Source organism: Jaculus jaculus, chromosome 18 (assembly GCF_020740685.1).
Source record: "Jaculus jaculus isolate mJacJac1 chromosome 18, mJacJac1.mat.Y.cur, whole genome shotgun sequence".
Classification (NCBI taxonomy): domain Eukaryota; kingdom Metazoa; phylum Chordata; class Mammalia; order Rodentia; family Dipodidae; genus Jaculus; species Jaculus jaculus.
In genome coordinates this window covers 35,077,502-35,097,650 of record NC_059119.1, presented here as the reverse complement: position 1 = coordinate 35,097,650, position 20,149 = coordinate 35,077,502, and the positions used below count along the sequence as shown (strand labels likewise).

Below are 20,149 nucleotides of genomic sequence, written 5' to 3'. Positions count from 1 at the left end.
TGCCACCCATTTAAGTCCAACACCAAAAAATGGCACAAGTATCTGTCAACAGGTCCAGGAGCACCTCTCCTTCCCTAGCCTGGGCTGGAGTGAGACCCAACCTCAAAAAAAAAAAAAAAAGGATTATATACCTCTTCAAGAGTCAGTAAAGATTAATCATCATGGCTTTGAATTATAGGAAAGTGTCATAAGGCTAGAGGGGTGGCTTAGCAGTTAAAGCGCTTGCCTGCAAAGCCTAAGGACCCAGGTTTGATTCCCAAAGACCCACATATGCCAGATGCACAAGGAGGTGTATGCATCTGGAGTTCATCTGCAGTGGCTAGAGGCCCTGGCACACCCATTCTTTCTCTCTCTCTCTCAAATAAATAAATAAATAATTTTTTAAAAGAATAAAAAAGAAAGAACCCACACAACATCATGGTGCACCCCTTTAATCCCAGCACTTGGGAGGACATGGTAGGAGGATCGCCATGAGTCCGAGACCAGCCTGAGACTACATAGCGAATTCCAGGTCAGCCTGGGCAAGAGGGAGACCCTACCTCAAATGCCACCCCCAAAGAAAAGAAAGAATTCAACAACCTTTGAAGGGTGTATAAAGTCTGAAAAGAGAGATGGCTTAGTGGCTGACGGCATTTCTTGCAAAGCCTGAGGGCCTGGGTTGGATTCCCTAGGTATAGACAGATGTACAAGGGGACACATGGATCTGGAGATTGTTTGCAGATGCAAGAGGCCCTGACATGCCCATTCTATCTCTCTTCCTCTACCTCTATCTGCGACTTTCTCTCTCTCTCATAAACAAATAAATTAAATACTTTAAAACAGGTTGGGCATGGTGGCGCATGCCTTTAATCCCAGCACTTAGGAGGCAGAGGTAGGAGGAACGCTGTGAGTTCGAGGCCACTCTGAGACTACATAGTAAGTTCCAGGTCAGTCTGATTTATTGTGCATCTGGAGTTCATTTGCAGTGGCTGGAGGCCCTGGTGCTCCCATTCTCTCTCTCTCTCTCTGCCTCTTTCTTTGTCACTCTCAAATAAATAAATTTTTTAAAAATTAAATATATATATCTCCAAAAGTTTTAGGGATTACCTACTCAGAACACCTCCTTTATTTTCTGGACTTTTGATAACCATTTAATAATATTCTATAATAAAATCTTTCTGGGCTGGAGAGATGGCTTAGTGGTTAAGGCACTTACCTGTGAAGTCTAAGGAGCCAGGTTCAATTCTCCAAGTCCTATGTAAGCTAGATGCACATGGTGGCGCATGCACCTGGAGTTTGTTTACAGTGGCTAGAGGCCCTGGCATGCCCATTCTCTCTCTCTCCTTTCTGTCTCTAATAGATTAATAAAATAAATCTTTAAAAAAATCTTTCTAATTGTTTTTCTTTCAGTCAACATTCTAGGAAAACGAAAGCCAAGAATAGTAGTACATTCCTGCAACTCCAGCACTTGAAAGGCAGAGACAGAAGCTTTCAAGGTCTTCTTCAGCTTCATAACAAGTTTGCGACCAGCCTGAGCTACTAATATTAAACCAACTCTAAATAAGTAAATAATTAAAATAAAATTCTACAAAAAAGAACTTTAGGAATGTAAACAAGGTAAACAAGAGAGACAGACTATACTACCTTTGGTGATGAAAGGGCAGAATAGAAGACTCATGCTCAGGAATATGAGAAATAAGACAAGATCAGACTGGACTCTTCTTAGGGAAATAAGGCAGGAGAGTGATACAGAAGGATACCTGATATCTTCCTCTGGCCTCAGCACATGTGAAGCACATGAATCTATACACATGTGTTCATACAACATAAACACATATTACACAACCAAACACCTGAAGGTTATTTATACTATCTAAATCCTTCATGTTTAATATTTTTAAACGGGAGCTGGAGAGATGGCTTAGTAGATAAGGCACTTGCCTATGAAGCCTAAGGACCCAGGTTTGATTCTCCAGGACCCACATAAGTCAGATGTACAAAGTGGCGCATGTGGCTGGAGGCCCTAGTGCACCCATTCTCTTTATCTACCTCTTTCTTTCTCCTTCTCTCTCTGTAAGAATAAGAAATTTTAAAATAAATTAAATATTTTAAAAAGACCTGGTTCCTTAGGATTAGAGAAAGGTAGCTTTTTATGTTAAATCAGATTGAAAGTAAGCAGTGTGCAAAATACTATTCACACCTCTTCTTCTGGCAACATCTTTCTCTGACCATCCTTTATAGGAAATCCACTTCCAAAGTCTTTTGAGGAGATATCAGCTCCATACTCTACAATAACATCTTCTTCAATACTGCTCACGAGCCGCCAAAATTCCTTTTCTACTAGTTCTGTAGGAACCATCTGTAAAGGAAGACAAAGATTACAGATGAGAGCACAATATACAGGCTAAATGAACACATGATGAAATAAAAATACCTTCTCATTTCCCACAGCAGAAATGGCAGGGGATCTAGTTTACATCAGTGGGAATAGGGAAAAAACCTAAAGATAACATGGATGAGTCAGAAAGAAACTATGAACTTGAATTGCCCTTTTCTGCAGTAAGATGCTTCCAGAGTGTGAAGAACAGGGATGAGCATCAAGAAGGAACAGAAGCAGCCAGGTGTAGTGGTGCACACCTGTAATCCCAGCACTCGGGAAGCAAAGGTCAGAGGATTGCTGTGAGTCTCATGGCCACACTGAGACCACATAGTGAATTCCAGGTCAGCCTGAGCTAAAGGAAGACCCTAACTTGAAAACCAAAAAAACAAAAACAAAAACAAAACAAAACAAAAGGAACAGGAGGAAATGAAACGGCAAGGCTAACTTTTCTTGGTTTTTTGAGGTAGGATCTCACTCTGGTCCAGGCTGACCTGGAATTAACTCTGTAGTCTCAGGGTGGCCTTGAACTCACTGCGATCCTCCTACCTCTGCCTCCTGTGTGCTGGGATTAAAGGCATGTGCCACCAAGCCCGGCGAAGGCTAACTTTTAATACACTTGGCAAATCTGGGGACAGAGGCATATGCATATGCAATCCAAGAACTTGGGAGGCTAAGGCAGGAGGAGGGCAAATTCAAGGCCAGGACTACAAAGTAAGAACCTGTTTCAGAAAAACAAACCAACCAAAGAAAAGGTTGGTATAGGGAAAGAAGGCCCATATTAAAGACAAACAAAAGCAGCTTCTGTAAGGAATTACTGCCAGAGGGCTAACAAAACAACTTAGCCTGGCATGGTAGCACACACCTTTAATCCCAGGGCTCAGGAGGCAGAGGTAGGAGGATCACCTACCTTGAAACACCAAAAACAATCAAAACAATTTAAACATGCAAGTGCATTTCGTTTTTTTGGTGTTTTTTTTTTAGGGAAGGTCTCACTCTAGCCCAGGCTGACCTGGAATTCATTATAGTCTTAGGGTGACTTCCGACTCAAGGCAATCCTGCCTCTGCCTCCCAAGTGCTGGGATTAGAGGTGTGCACCATCACGCCCATATGCAAGTGCATTTCATAACAGGGGGTACAAAGTATTACACTGAGAGTAAAAGAAACAGTTATCAGATCTCAACTTTTAAGATTTAATGTTTGCTAATCTTTTCCATGAGGTCTTTGTTTTCCACAAAAACTTTAGACACAGATAAATCTTTGTATCTCTCCAAACTAACCTAAACAATAACTACTCACATGAACTGGCATATTGAAATAATCAGACTTAAAATTATCTGCCATCTCTCCAAAGCTCTGAAGTGTATACTCTCGTATCGCTTGTTCAAATCCAAAGGCTTCTCGGGGCTTGTTACATTCCTGGGAAGAAAAAGATAATGAAGATGACCTCACTGAAACTGAGCTACAGTGCCTTTAATTTCAGTACTCAGGGGGTTGAGGTAGGAGGAACAGTGTGAGTTCTAGACTAGTGTGAGCTACAGTGAGACCCTACCTCAAAGAAACAAACAAAAATTTTATGTAAGTTATAGGATGTCAGTTTATTGAATAGCATAAAAAATGGAAGTAGGGCTGGAGAGATGGCTTAGCAGATAAGGCACTTGCCTACAAAGCTCAAAGACCCATGTTCGACTCTCCACATCCCACATAAGCCAGATGCACAAAGGAGAGGCAAGTGCATGGTCACACATGCCCACTAGGTGGCACAAGTATCTAGAGTTTGATTTCAGTGGGTGAGGCCCTGGAAAGCCAATTCATTCTCTCTCTCCCTCTAAAAAAAAAATAAATGCCGGGCATGGTGGCGTATGCCTTTAATCCCAGCACTAGGAAGGCAGAGGTAGGTGGATCGCCATGAATTCAAGTTCAGCCTTAACCTACATAGTGAATTCCAGGTCAGCCTGGGCCAGAGTGAGGCCCTACCTCAAAAAACAACATCAAGCCGGGCGTGGTGGCGCATGCCTTTAATCCCAGCACTCGGGAGGCAGAGGTAGGAGGATTACCATGAGTTCAAGGCCAACCTGAGATGACAGAGTTAACTCCAGGTCAGCCTGGACCAGAGTGAGACCCTACCTCGAAAAACCCAAAAAAAAAAAAAAAAAAATCAACAACAAAAAAACGAAGTATACTGGGACTTGGGAGATGGTTCAATTGGTAAAGCACTTGTTGTACAAGCATAAGGACCTGAGTTTGGGTCCTTAGAATGAACCCTCATAAAGGCAGATGTTACTAGCCAGCATCTGTAATCCTAGTACTCATGGCCAGGTGGGCAAATCCTCACAAGGATGTGGACAATCTGGCCTTCCATATGCAGCACAGAACAGAGATCTGTCTGAAACAAGGTGGAAGGTAAGGAATGACACCTCAAGTGTTACTGACCTGCACACACACACAATGACAAATGCAGGTCCATACACACATGTGAAGAACACACACGTGCAAAAAACACAGTTGTATAAATCCCAAGTAATACAGCTCATGTGTATTTGTATTCATAGTTTTAATTAAAAGAAAAATCTCACCAGGGGTGATGGCACATGCCTTTAATCCCAGCACTCTAGAGGCAGAGGTAGAAGGATTGCTGTGAGTTTGAATTTGAGGCAACCTGGAGACTTCAGAGTGAGTTCCAGGTCATCCTGGGCTAGAGTGAGACCCTACCTCTAAAAAACAAAAATAAAACAAACCAACCCGGGCTGGAGAGATGGCTTAGTGGTTAAGCGCTTGCCTGTGAAGCCTAAGGACCCTGGTTCGAGGCTCGATTCCCCAGGACCCACGTTCGCCAGGTGCACAAGGGGGTGCACGCGTCTGGAGTTCATTTGCAGAGGCTGGAGGCCCTGGCGCGCCCATTCTCTCTCTCTCTCTGCCTCTTTCTCTCTCTGTCTCTTGCTCTCAAATAAATAAAAACAAACAAACAAACAAACAAAAAAACCCAAGGCTGGGAATAGGCTCCAACTCACAAACCTGCCTTATCTTCCACAGTGACAGGACTACTTGCATGTGCCACCATGCCCAACTAGTTGTTTTGTTTTTGATTCAAATCATTTTCTCCTTTACAAAGTAGATCGAAGCTGGGTGTGGCTCATGACTGGAATCTTAATATCTCAGAGACTGAGACAGGACAGACTATGGAGAGCTCAAGGCCACTGTGGGAGGGAGGAGGGAGAGAGAGGGAGAAATAGAGAAGAAAGGACAGGTGATTGCTCATGGTCTGGGGAGTGAGGCCTAATTCTCCTGTGTGATCTGGTTCTCAATTTCCCATCCTCCTCATGGAATGAAAGATGAGTGCTGAAGCAAAATGACCAGCTGGTTGTGACCAGAAGTGTCAAGGAGGGCGAGGCAAGGATGAGAGTGAAGTAGGAACCGCTCTCCACATAGACATACACACAGAATCATAGCATTTCTTCATTTTATTCTCTAGCAATATATGAATAGTCTGAGAAGTCTTATTTGGAAAAGCTGAAGCTTGATTTTGAGGCCTTCCTGCATTACAGCATCAGACCTCAGACCCTGTCTTAAGAACAAACAGTAACACGGCTGGAGAAATGGCTTAGCAGTTAAGGTGCTTGCCTGAGAAGCCTAAGAATCCAGGTTAGACTCCTCAGAATCCCCATAAACCAGAACCACAAGGTGACACATGCACACAAGGTCATGCACACATGAGCACAAGGTGGTGCACATATCTGGAGTTTGATTATAGTGGATAGAGGCCCTGGCAAGCCAATTCTCCCACTCACTCTCTCTCATATAAAAACAAACAAACAAACGAAAGACAAAAAACAACAACCAAAAAAAAAAAAAAAACAAGCCAGGCGTGGTGGCGCACACCTTTGATTCTAGCACTCAGGACAGAGAGGTAGGAGTGCTGAGTTCAAGATCATCCTGAGACTACACAGTGAACTCCAGGTCATCCTGGGCTAGAGCAGGACCCTACCTCAAAAAAAGAAAAGAAAAGAAAAGTATTCAACTAGAGCAACAGAAACAAACCAATTATGAATTATGTAACCAATACAGAAAAAACTTTCAAGAAAGCTGCCAAAATATGATGTTACATATCCATTCAAAATGGTGGCAATTTTGGGGTTAATCAAAATTTAAAATGTTATGAGTAAGTCATATAGAATCCTAATTCTTTGGATAATGGTGCACCCAGAAGCCACAGTTTATTACTAAGATATTTCAGTGCCAGGGATGGGCTCAGTGAAGTGTTGGCCAGGGAGGTCCCTAATGCCCCTAAAACATTTCAGGCCACTGCCAAGGATCTTGTTTTCTCACCAGAACTAGATGGTAAGACCCTATTACTAAAGATTCCACACGCTTGGGCTACAGATCACCGAGAAATCAAGCTGGAGCTGTGCTAGAAACCTCCTCCTGTGGACCAGCTGACTAAAAGCTACGCTGCATAGAGCTCCATGGGAGAGAGAGAAGACATCAATGGTGCTAAACCGTAATGGACATTGTAAGCCTTAAGACTGGCCAGCCAAGCCAAATGTGCCAACTGGTGCAATAGTGGCATGTCTGCTACAGATGAAACCAACCATTCTCTACTTGGACTGGAGGCCCACTCCATGGGAAGGAACACATCTCTGGTACTGAAAACGTAGTCAAAAGCCTATGGTGGGACTTGGGAGATGACTTTGTGGTTAAGGTGCATGCCTGAGGAGCCTAAAGACCTAGGTTCAATTCTCCAAGTCCCACATAAGCCAGATGCACATGGTGGCACATGTATCTGGAGTTCATCTGCAGTGGCTAGAGGCCCTGCTGTGCCCATTCTCTCTCTCTCTGTCTCTAATAAGTAAATAATAATAATAATTTTTTAAAGCCTATGGTGGGGGAGGTCATGAGTCCTAGGGGAGCAATGACTGCTCTTATCTGACTAAAAGCATGTATTTGTATTAACGCTACTTTCACTTTTGGTTACAGAATCTTCTCTTTTCAGATGGCAGTGACCACTGGAGTGACCCAAAAGTCACCACAGTGCTGAGAAGCAATAATGGAGTGTTCAACACTGAAACATCTCTATTATACTTTCTAAGGCTCGAGGTCCATTGCTGAAGAGGTGGCGGAAAGAATGTAAGAGCCAAAGAAAGGTAGGACTCTTTAGAATACAATCTTCCAGACACAAAATGGCCTGGATATCCATGATCTCACAGTGTCTGACACTACATATACAAGACAATTGTAATAAAGGGGAAAAGCATGACATCAAATTAAAAAAAGAAACTAATTGAGAGACAGAGGGGATATGATGAAAGGTGGATTTGTGAGGGGGGAAAGTAGGGGGAGGGAATTATCATGGTTTGTTATCTGTAATTACGGAAGCTATCAATAAAAAGATTTTTAAGAATGTCTCTTTTAAAAATCTTAGATATTTTCAACACTAATAAACTAATAGCAATTGGGAAACCCTTTTAGGAATGTTTTTATATGTCCAAGTATATGCACACATACCACTTTTAGTTTAGAAAGGATCTATAAGGTTAGTTTTGTACCTCAGCAACACACTTAGGACACCTCCAGTCTCCTTTGGGCACATCAGGTAGTGGTGGAATTAGACAAAATGTATGATAGCTGTCATCACATCCATCACATAAAAGCAATTTATCCTCATTGTTTCCCCGACCACAAAACATACAAACATAGAGATCAACCTGTAAAGATAGATAAAAGTCCATGTTCTATAACAGAGAATATTAAGTTTTTACCATGAACTCCTAATTAAAACAGAAGAATATATGCTAAAATGTAAACATAATTTTAACTTGAAATATCTATTTCAAACAGTTATATTTCAAAAGCTTCTCATAAAACTCTTAAATTTCTCTTTATATCTTTCTACAAGCAAATTAATAAAAATGCAACAAGTTGTTAAAATTAAGAAAGACTGCAAATCTAAAAACAAAAACTATACAATGGCCGGGCGTGGTGGCGCATGCCTTTAATCCCAGCACTCGGGAGGCAGAGGTAGGAGGATCGCCATAAATTCAAGGCCACCCTGAGACTACAGAGTTAATTCCAGGTCAGCCTGGACCAGAGTGAGACCCTACCTCAAAAAAAACAAAACAAACAAACAAAAAAAAAACTATACAATGATTGATATGGGGAGGTAATATGATGGAGAATGGAATTTCAAAGGGGAAAGTGTCAGGGGGGAGGGAGGGAATTACCATGGGATATTTTTTTTATAATCATGGAAAATGTTAATAAAAATTTAAAAATTAAAAAAAAAATAAATGTAGAAAAAACAAACAAACAAAAAAAAAAACCTATAAATCTGGGCAAGAGAAATGGCTTAGAGGTTACAGTGCTTGCCTGCAAAGACTAAGGGCCCATGTTCAATTCCCCAGTACCCACATAAGCCAGATGCACATGGTGGCACAAGCAACTGGCGTTCTTTTGCAGTGGCTGGCCCATTCTCTCTCTCTTTCTAATAAATAAATAAAAATATTTTTTAATTTAAAAAAGAATCCTATAAATCTAAGGTATATGAAAATAAGTTTGTATTTAAAAAATGTAATTCCAGGCTGGAGAGATGGCTTAGCAGTGAAGGCACATGTCTGCAAAGCCTAAGGACCCAGGTTCGATTCTGCAGGTCCCACATATGCAAGATGCACATAGTGGCACATGTGTCTGGAGTTTGTTTACAGTGGCTAGAAGCCCTGGTGTGCCCAATCTCACTCTCTCTCTCTCTCTCCCTCTGACTGTAATAAATAAATAAAATCTTTTAAAAGATGTAATTCCCACATACGCTGGTAGAGAATAAATACCAATATCTCACCTCAATGATTCACATGAATTCTTGGTAACTGTCAGTTTGGCTCCAGAATCCTCTAACACCACTCAGATCAACAGATATTAAAACCCATAGATGCTTAAATCCCTCATGTAAAATAGCTTAATATTTGCATTACATCTATGTATATCTTCTCATACACCAAGTCATCTCTAGATTACTTCTATCTAATGCCACATAAATAGGTTTTTATTGTTAAACAAATAATGATAAGAAAAAAGGTTTTGGTGGGCTTAGTGATACATGGTATAATGTTAACACCTGGGAGGCTGAGGCAGTAGGATCTTAAGTTGAAAACCACACTGGGCTTCATAGTGGGATCTAGGGCAGCATGGGTTACAGAGCCAGACCCTGTCTCATTTTAAAAAGGAAAGGAGAAGTGCAAAGGGGAAAGAAAAAGAGAAAGAGGGGAAGAGAACAGAAAAGGAAATGGGACAGAAAGAGAAAGCAAAAGGAAAAATACAAAAGTCTGTATTGTTCAGTACAGACACCAAGTTATATAAAAATTTCAATTTAAGCAAGATGGATATAGAACCTGGAGATACAGAGAAATAACTATATACATAGATTCATATTCATCCTCAAATTTAGTTACTAATAAAGTTTATGGCTTAGGAGAAACAGTCTAAATGAGAGAAAGCCAAAGTTAACATTATGTAAAACAAAGTCACTGAGCCATCTAATCAAATAAGCTAATTAAACACCATACACCAAAATATACCAAGAAAATTTAAAATATAAAACCAAGAACAAATCTTTTCCCTCTTGTCAAATCCCAAAGCACTTACAAAGTTAACAGAGAGAGTTCCTTTCCGTTGTCTCATTTGCATGTTAAATGCGTCTGACCTGTTGGTAACTTTTCGTCTTCGGGTGACCTCATCTTGAAATAAAAAGTTACAGAATAGTAAAAACTAATGTTAAGAGCTTACTATGCACCAGACACTATTTAAAATTATTTAAATTAGCCTCAAAGTACTATTGCTGTCTGTGGTTTAAGATAAAGAACTTTAAATAACTTGCTTAAGATCACATAGCCAGTCAGTTAGTGGCAGATTCAGAATTCTAATTCAGACAAATTACAAAGAATTTAACCATTAATGCTATATTGCCTGCATGTAGTAGTAATCACATACTGTCTAGATATATGACTTACAGAGATCCTCAAATTAGGATTTTTTTGTGGGGAAGTAGAAGGGGTTGAAGTAAGGTCTAACTCTAGCCCAGGCTGACCTAGAATTCACGATGCATGTGTCCAGACTGGTCTTGAACTCATGGCGATTCTCCTACCTCAGCTTCCCAAGTGTTGGAATTAAAGCAATGAGCTACCAACTAGGTATTCTTTTTCATTGTCCCCCTTCCCCCCCCCCAAAAAACCTTCAACTCTGTAGTCCAGGATGACTTCAAACTCAGTGACCCTCCTAGTACTGGAATTAAAGGCATCGGTCACCACTCCCAGCTAGGACCTTTTATGGGGGGGGGGGGGTTCAAGGTAGGGTTTCACTTTAGCTCAGGCTGACCAAGACTTGACTACGTAGTCTCAGGTGGTCTTGAACTCACAGTGACCCTCCTACCTCTGCCAAGTCCCAAGTGCCGGGATTATAGGCGTGTACCACCATGCCTAGCTAGGACTTCATTTTTAAGAGCACTGCCAAATGAAACAATAATGGCAAAGAAAGTGGGGGCATGGGAGATAATACCTTTGATCCCAGCACTTAGGAGGCTAAAGTAGGAGGATCACCATGACATGCAGGTCAGCCTGGCCTAAAGTGAGACCCTACCAAACACACATACACACACATGAAAATAGAGTGCAGACATGGTGGCTCACAACTGTAATTCGAGCACTTGGAAAGCTGAAGCAAGAGTATTTAACAATATGCCAAAAAACCAAACCAAAGCAAACAAACATGTTAAAAGATTAAGTACATAATTCTCTTTTTATAAACAGGGTCTCACAGTATCTGAAGGAATTAAAATATAAAAGGGTAATAAAAATAAAAACAAGGCATAATGTATTTAGTAAATGCTACTAAGTGAACTTCAGTAAGTCTCTGTAAGTATCCCAGGCTGTAGCCCAAGCAGGCCTGGAACCTGAGATGCCACCAACTCAGCCTTTTTAGCAGCTGAGGTTACAGGCCTGTTACCAGGCTTGGCCATCCTCAATGTTTTGAGAGTGGAACAGTATTAGCTAATTCTCTGCAGTTCAGTCCAATCTACATTATGATTTAACTATTCACATAATAAATGCATAATAAAATGATTTAAGCATTTCATTAATTTTTTTTAATTTTTGTTTTTAAATTATTGTAGTCAAAGAGTGCTGCCCACTTATTCTTTACACTGACATATTACACAAAGAGAACAGCTGAACTTGATTTTTTATATCAGCAATTCTACTCACAAGTTTCAACTGTGAGCTGGGTGTGGTGGTGCATGCCTATAATCCCAGCATTTGGGAGGTAGAGATAAGATTGCTATGAGTCTGAGGCCACCCTGAGACTACCTAGTGAATTTCAGGTCAGCCTGGCCTAGAGTGAAACCTACCTCGAAAAACAAAATAGAAAACAAAACAAAAAGATGTTTCAACTGTGAAGCTAAAGAGAATTAGGCTCTCTTATAAAAAATTTGAACATACGTGTGTGTGTCAGCATGCCAGGGCTTTTTGCTTCTGCAAACAAATGCTAGATTCATGTGAACCTTATTAACCTTCTTTGAAGGAAAGTTTATTTAAATAGTTTCATAATATATAACGGGCAAATTATTTTTTTAAAATCAATATGGTAGTTATAATTAAAAGACCTAAGCGCTTCCCAGTAATGTTTTATACTAAAAGACAGAATCTTCTACTTCCCTTTTAACTTAATATTTAAATTACCATATGACAATTAATAATTTCAACATTATTAGTGAAACTAAAATAACTTTGTTTTGTATATGAGACAGAAAAGGAAAATTCTCTCTTTGAAAATTAGAAAAATTAAACATAATATCCTCATACTTTCTATTTGAGATATTTACTGTTACCAAAAAGAAGACAAAGGCGATTTGTCTAGGAGCTATATTGTTAAGTTTCCAGCACAGCTTGAAATCCAAGCATTATTTTAATCTTTTACAACCATATTATCACACTTTGTTTCTTTTCAAGACCAATAATAGATTTTTTTTTTACCTTCTTTATCTTTTGTTCCCATCGCCAGGCCCACAACTTTGGGTCCAGCCCCAAAAATCTGAAGTTTCTTCAGTTCTGTGTTTCTATTTACTTCTCCAGAGTCTGACTAAAAATTAATTTAAGAAAAACACATTAGCATATTTATACTGACTCACACATTTATTTTTCTTTAAGATAAGAGGGTCTTGCTCTGCTGCTACCTAATATGTCCCCAAATGAATGCACTTTATTGGTTTTCTGCCTCCCAAGTAGCTGGTACTGTAAGAAAATGGCACCACACCCAGCTCATGTATTTATTACCCAATAAAAGATGCAGTGTCCTTTTCAAAACTGAAGGAATTGACTTATTTTTAGTGGTGGCTGTTTTTATTTTTTTGTTTTTCAAGGTAGAGTCTCACTCTAGCTCAGGCTGACCTGAAATTCACTATGTAGTCTCAGGGTGGTCTTGAACTCATGGCAATCCTCCTACCTCTGCCTCCCGAGTGCTGGGATTAAAGGCGTGCACCACCACGCCTGGCTTGGTTGTTTTATTTTATGAAAGACAGAGACAGAGAGAATGAATAAGAATAAATGAATATGGGCAAATTGGGGCATTCTGCCACTGTTAACAAACTCCAGATGCATGTGCCACTTTGTGCATCTGGCTTTGCACAGATACCAGGGAATGGAACCTGGGCCTTCAGCAAACACTTTATTTTCCCCCGTTTTTGAATTTTCAAGGTAGGGTATCACTCTAGCACAGGCTGACCTGGAATTCACTATGTAGTCTCTGGGTAGCCTCACAGCAATCCTCCTACCTCTGCCTCCCATGTGCTGGGATTAAAGGTGAAAGGTACCATTGCCCAGCTTTAGCAAACACTTTTAACCACAGGGCCATCTTTCTGGCCCCAGAGGAAGGGTTTTGTTGTGACAGTAACTCCTCCTGTGTTGCAGGTCAGCACTGGAGAGAAGTCCAGTTTGTCACTCCTCATTATCCATAGCCAAGCACTGTTTCAGCAGACAGAGAGGAGAGACAGAGAGAGGGTGAGGGAGAGAGAGAGAGAGAGAGAATGTGTGTTCTTTTGTTTATCTCAAGACAGGGTTTCAACTATGGCATAGATTGACCTGAAACTCACTCTGTAGCCCCAGAATGATGTTAAACTCACTGTGATTTTCCTACCTCAGCTGAAACTAAAGATGTGTACTACCATGCCTGGCATTAACAATTTTTCTTTGTTGGGTGAGGGGAGTTGAGGTAGGCTTTCACTCTAGCTCAAGCTTACCTGGAATTCACTATGTAGTCTCAGGGTGGCATTGAACAGATAGATGGTGATCCTCCTACCTCTCTCCACCTCCCGAGTGCTGGGATTAAAGGCATGTGCCTTTAATGAAGACATGAGACAGAAAATGACCCAAGAAGCAGGTTGCAAAAGGGGAAAGGATTATCACATGAGATCAGTGAAAAGTATAGGCATCAGGAGGCTCAGACTCTAAGAGATAGGTGGTCAATGGCCACCACTTCTTTGGTGAGAAACAAACGCCATCTCTAGAGGATAACAGCAGAGACTAATGGTGGGTCGGGAACCAGAGCCTGCGACAAGTGGGTTGCTTAGCACGCCGCGGTTGCTCTGTGCCATGTGTGACTTAGTAGTAGTAGTAGTGAGACTGAGAACACTGAACCGAGAACCAAGTGTTCACTGGATTTGAGCAACAACTTTCTTCCTTAAGAATGACTCACTGAAAACACAGAGCTGGCGTGGGGGCGCATGCCTTTAACTCTACCACTTGGGAGGCAGAGGTAGGAGGATCACTGTGAGTTTGAGGTCACCCTGAGACTAATTCCAGGTCAGCCTGGGCTAGAGCAAGACTCTACCTCAAAAAAAACAAGAACTGAAACCAACAGAGCAAGGCTGGATTTGTCAGTTTTCACAGTTCAGTGAAGATTTCGGTACTGCCTGCTTTTCTCACATCCCAATGAACTTGTGGGGCACACCTCAGCTTGTACATGAACCACAACAGAGTGAACAAACTGCAGTCTCCAAAGTAAGTAAGAACTTGCCTAATCCGCAGGTCACAACACTATGTGCAACCAGCAGCTCCTGTTACACAAAAAGAACTTCTTTTTTCCTTTTTTCAATTGGTCCTGAAGAAACTCAACCTAGAAGGAACAGAATTCAATCAAAGCTCTACATGAAAAACCTACAGCCAACATTATACAACTGAGGAGTAACTCAAAGCATTTCTTCTACCAGGATCAGGAACTTCAATACAGTGCTTGAAGAGAAGCAAATAAAAGGGATTTAAACGGGATAGGAATAAGTCAAAGTGTTATTTGCAGAAGGTAAGGTTTTACATATGAGACCCTAAAGACTCCACCAGAAAACTCTTAAAAGCTGAGCAACACTTTCAGCAAAGTGGAAAGACACAAGCTGAGGAAGAAGTAAGTAAGGAATGCCACCACTAATGCCTTAAAAATTAAAACCTAAACATAAAATAGGTGGAAAAGTTTAAGTGGGGATATAGAAAAGAAGTAGAACATAGTACTAACTAAAATTAAGTGTGGTGGATTGATTCAGGAGTCCCCGATAAACTTAGGTGTTCTGAATGCTAGGTTCCCAGTTGATGGAGATTTGGGATGGGTGTTATAGCCAGTTTCCCCCATGCCAGGGTTTGGCACACTCTCCTGTTGCTACAGTACACCTTATGTTGGCCAGGCGTGATGTCCACCCTCTGCTCATGCCATCATTTCCCCCTGCCATTGTGGAGCTCCCCTCGAGCCTATAAGCTAAAATAAATCTCTTTTCCCACAAGCTGCTCTTAGTTAGGTGGTTTCTACCAGCAATACAAACATGACTGCAACATTAAGGATGTAGGCTGGAGAGATGGCTTAGTGGTTAAGGTGCATGCCTGTGAAGCCTAAGGACCCAGGTTTGATTCTCCAGGTCCGACATAAGCCAGATGCACATGATGGCACATGTGTCTGGAGTTTGTTTGCAGTGGCCAGAGGCCACATGCCCATTCTCTCTCTCTCTCTCACACACACACACACAAATAAATAAAAATAGATCTTAAAACAACAACAACAACAACAACAACTATGGATGAAAGAATTGGGAATGCAGCCAGGCATGGTGGCACATGACTTTAATCCCAGAACTTGGAAAGCAGAGGTAGGAGGATCGCCATGAGTTCAAGGCCACCCTGAGACTACACAGTGAATTCCAGGTCAGCCTGAGCTAGAGTGAAAAACAAAAACACAAACAAAACCAAAACCCACAAATTGGGGATGCTAGAGAGATGGTTCAGCCACATGCAGGCCAGATGCAAAGGACTGTGTGCATCTGTGATCCCAATGCATACATGTTAATGGAAGGCAAAGCCAAGGGAATCTGCTAAATAGTCTGACATATGCATTTTGGCAGTTCATTTAACGCAAGAAGAAACCATGTCTCAAAAGTTGGGAATAAGAGTTAGAGAGATGGCCTAGCAGTTAACATGCTTGCCTATGAAACCTAAGACCCAGGTTTGATTCCCCAGTACCCACGTAAGCCAGAAACACAAGGGAGTGCATGCATCTAGAGTTTATTTGCAATGGCAAGAGGCCCTGATATGCCCATACTAACTTTGTCTTTCTCAAATAAATAACTTAGTATAATTTAAAAAAATTTAAACCGTATGAACCTTATTATCTTGTAAGCTAATTAAAAAGTATAATTTGGGGACTGGAGAGATGGCTTAGCAGCTAAGTGTATGCCTGTAAAGCCTAAGGACCCTGGTTCAAGGCTCCATTCCCCAGGACCCACATTAGCCAGACGCACAAGGGGACGCACACATCTGGAGTTCGTTTGCAGTGGCTGGAGGCCCTGGCGTGCCCATTCTCTTTATCTGCCTCTTTCTCTCTGGCACTCTCAAATAAATAAATAAATAAATAAACAAAATATAAAATATATAAATAAATATATAAATAAAATATAAAATATAAAAAATAAAACAGTATACTTTGAGGGGTGGGGAAATGGCTCAGTTGATAAAGCACTTGCCCCATGAGGATGAGTACATGAGTTCAAAACCCTAGCACCCACAGAAAGAGCCACATACACCAGTGGGCAGCTAAGTGAGTGACAAAGCAGCAGTGCACAATGTCCCTACCTCAAATTAGGTGAAGACAAGGACTGCACCCAAAAGTTGTCCCGACTTCCACATGGCATAGGCATACCCACTCACACATGAACAGATACAACAAACACACCACGAGTAAAAGAGATTCCAGGGACTTCTGGTTAAGGTGGCATAGTAGTAGCCAAGCCAAAGCAGCCTGGGGAGTAGGGAAGGCAGAAAAATGCACAATCATGCTTCAACCTAAAAGTAAAGATGTGTAAGAAATTATTAACCCCAGCAGAGAAGCAGAAGAGACCCAGAGCTTCTAGCAACCACACAATTAGCCACAATGGACTGTAGCCAGGGATCCAGCAGTTTTCTGAAAAGAGCTACTCCCTCGGCCCTGTTTGGGTCACAGGAGCAAAACCACAGTAAAGGAATTCATTCTCCACTCACACCAGCCTCACAAAGTCAAAAACCCTACAGGATGAGACAACAGAGACCAGCTGAGCAGCTCTGGAATAACTTGAAGCACTCCCCAAAGCCTCTCTTCCTCCAACTGCCAGTACCAGGAGCCACTAGAGACATGGGGAGAGGAGGCAAGTGTTGGGGACACGCCAAACGATTGGAGCCACCCCTCAGTCACACAATATTCAGCCAACTTGTAAAATAGTGGCATATCTGTTACAGGGAAAACCAACCACTCTCCAACCTGCTCCAGCAGGAACTACATGCCTGGTACTGAAAACCTAGTCAAAAGCCTATGGCAGGGTAGCCCTAAGGGAGTAGAGCCTGCTGTTTTCTGGCTAAATGCATATATTAGTCCCACCAAACTGCCCTGTAAGGACTTTTCTTAATGTTTAGTCACCAATATATGAATGCTATTCTCATTTTTGGCTAGAGAACCTTCTCTTTTCCAATGGCAGTGACCACTGGAATGACTCAAAAGGCAGCATAGGGCTGGAGAGATGATTAGCAGTTAAGGCATCTGCCTGTGAATCCCAAGGACCCATGTTGGACTCTTTAGATCCCATGTAAGCCAGATGTACAACATGACATAAGCACACAAGGTCACATGCACACAAGGTGGCTCATGCCATCTGGAGTTCAACTGCAGTGATTCGAGGCCCTGGTGCACCAATTCTCAATTTTTCTCTAGCATTAAAAAAAAAAAAAAAAAAAAAAAAAAAGCCAACAGGGCACGGCGATGCATAAATTTGAGGCCACTGGGAGAATAAATAGTGAATTCCAGGTCAGTCAGAGCTAGAGTGAAACTCTTCCTCAAAAAAAAAAAAAAAAAAAAAACAGCTGGGCATGGTGGTGCACGCCTTTAGTCCCAGCACTGATGAAGCAGAGGTAGGAGGATTGCTGCGAGTTCAAAGCCACTCTGGGAATACAGAATGAATTCCAGGTCAGCCTGGGCTAGAGTGAGACCCTACCTCAAAAAAAAAAAAGGAGGGGTCACCACAGTGCTAAACAGTGACAGTGGAGTGTTGAGCACTGAGACAGCTTTATCATACCTTCCAAGGATCCACTGCAGAAGGTGTGACAGAAAGACTATTAAAGCCAAAGGAACAATAGGACTGCCTACATTGCAATCTTTCAGACACAAAACTGGCCTGGAGATCCATGACCTTGCATTGCCTGACACTATCTACACAAGACCTTCATAACAGGAGGAAATGATGACACCAAAACAAGAGACAGACTAATTGAACGGGGGAGGGGAAGTGGGCATGGTGGCACTTGGAAGGCAGAGGAAAGATGATTGCTATGAGTTTGAGGCCATCCTAAGATGACAAAGTGAATTCCAGGTCAGCTTGGGGTAAAATAAGACCCTACCTCGAAAAAAACAAAACAAAAAGAAAAAGAAAAAAGCAAGCAAGCAGGCAAGCAGGTAGGCTGGAAAAATGGCTCAGTGGTTAAGGTGTTTGCCTACAAAGCCAAAAGACCCAAGTTCGATTCCCCAGAACCCATGTAAGCTAGATGCACGAAGGGCACATGCGTCTGAAGTTCATTTACAGTGGCTACAGGCCCTAGCATGCCCATTCTCTCTCTGTCTGTCTTTCCTCTCTCACTTTCTGCTTGCAAATAAAAAAACTTACAAGAAAGGGGGGGGGAGGGAGGGGGAGGGAAGGGACTAGATGAAGGCTGGATTTGAGAGGGAGAGAATGGAGGTGGGGGAGGGAATTATTATGGCTTACTGTTTATAATTAAAAGTTAAAAAGAGGGCTGGAACAATGGCTTAGTGGTTAAGGCACTTGCCTGCAAAGCCTAAGGATTCAGGTTTAATTCCCCAATACCCACATAAAGCCAAATACAAAAGCTGGCACATGTATGTGCAGTTTGTTTGCAGTGGCTTGAGGCCTAAGACTATTACTGAAGACCCCACATACTTCTGTTACAATACACAGAAATCAAGCTGGATCTGAGCTGAAAGCTTCCTTCCTGACAACTTTAATAACATCACCAGAAGGTGCTATGAAGTCTATGGGGCGGGGGGAGATCATCACCAGTCTTTCTCAATTGTGGATGTGAGGGCATAAAACCTGGGAGGCAAGATGTGCCCACTGACGCAATAGTGGCTCATGGGCGTACCATAAGGCCCACTCTAGAGGAGTGAAATCATCCATGTCTTGTACTGAAAACCTGCCCCCAAACGCATAGCTCGAATGCCACAGGCCCTGAGTTGGCAGGGGAGGGGGGGTATACTACTGTTATTTTGCTAGATGGACATGTTATGCATGTCAAACTGCCTTATAACTTATTTATATTTACGTTAATCAATTAGTGCTGTTCTCACTTCTGGTTGGAGAAGCTTCTTTTTGCAGTTGGTGATGACTACTGAGGAGATTCAGACCTCATCAAAATGGTGAGAGAGCCAGGTGAGGTGACGCACACCTTTAATCCCAACACTCAGGAGGCAGAGGAAGGAGGATCACTGTGAGTTTGAAGCCATCTTGAGACTACATAGTGAATTCCATGTCAGTCTGGGCTAGAGCAAAACTCTACCTTAAAACCAAAATAAATAAATAAATAAAATTGGTGAGAGAATGTGACTATGGAATGCTTAGCACTAAAGGAAGCATCTATATATACATATACATATACATATACATACATACATACGCACGCACACATATATATCACTTGACCCAAAAACAAGGAAGGCAGGCAGATTATTAAGAGTCAGAAAGTGGAAAGGAATGCTATGGAAAGCTGTATTCTGGGTATGGCATGGTTATGCTCCTGACTTCACAGCAGCTGTGTCACCTACACACAATCTCTATGCATCTAAGGCCTATCAATGTTTCAAAATAGATGGGGAAGGGGCTCATGGGGTCCTCTATCACTCCTAGGAGCTATTGCCAATTAATGGGTTTCTGGAGGACATTCCTGGGGGATAATTCCTTCAGTGCCATAGCTACTATTGTTACCCACTGCCCACCTTCTAGTAGATAACCCTATAGCCATGCTCATGCAAGCAACCCTAAAAATTCAGTGGGTTAATGGACATAATTTAGGATAATGGAAGCATTCTGAGCAGTCGCCCAGGCTCAATTCACTAGCACCCACATATAAAGCCAGATGCACAAAGTGGTGCTTGTTTTTTGAGTCTCACTCTCTTTACCTCTCCTTAAATAAATAAATAAATTGTTAAAGTAAGGTCTCATTCTACACTCACTCCAGGCTGACCTGGAAT

At 41.8% G+C, this 20,149-nt stretch overlaps 1 protein-coding gene across 1 annotated transcript in view; it reads right to left on the bottom strand.

Annotated features, from left to right (window-relative positions):
* The window catches only part of Kdm5a (lysine demethylase 5A), a 137,856-nt gene that overhangs the window by 76,640 nt on the left and 41,067 nt on the right, over positions 1-20,149 (bottom strand). The window contains 5 exon segments of the mRNA XM_045137268.1: positions 2,180-2,338; positions 3,656-3,775; positions 7,900-8,058; positions 9,989-10,080; positions 12,370-12,475. Of these exon segments, the coding sequence (XP_044993203.1) occupies positions 2,180-2,338; positions 3,656-3,775; positions 7,900-8,058; positions 9,989-10,080; positions 12,370-12,475 (636 nt within the window).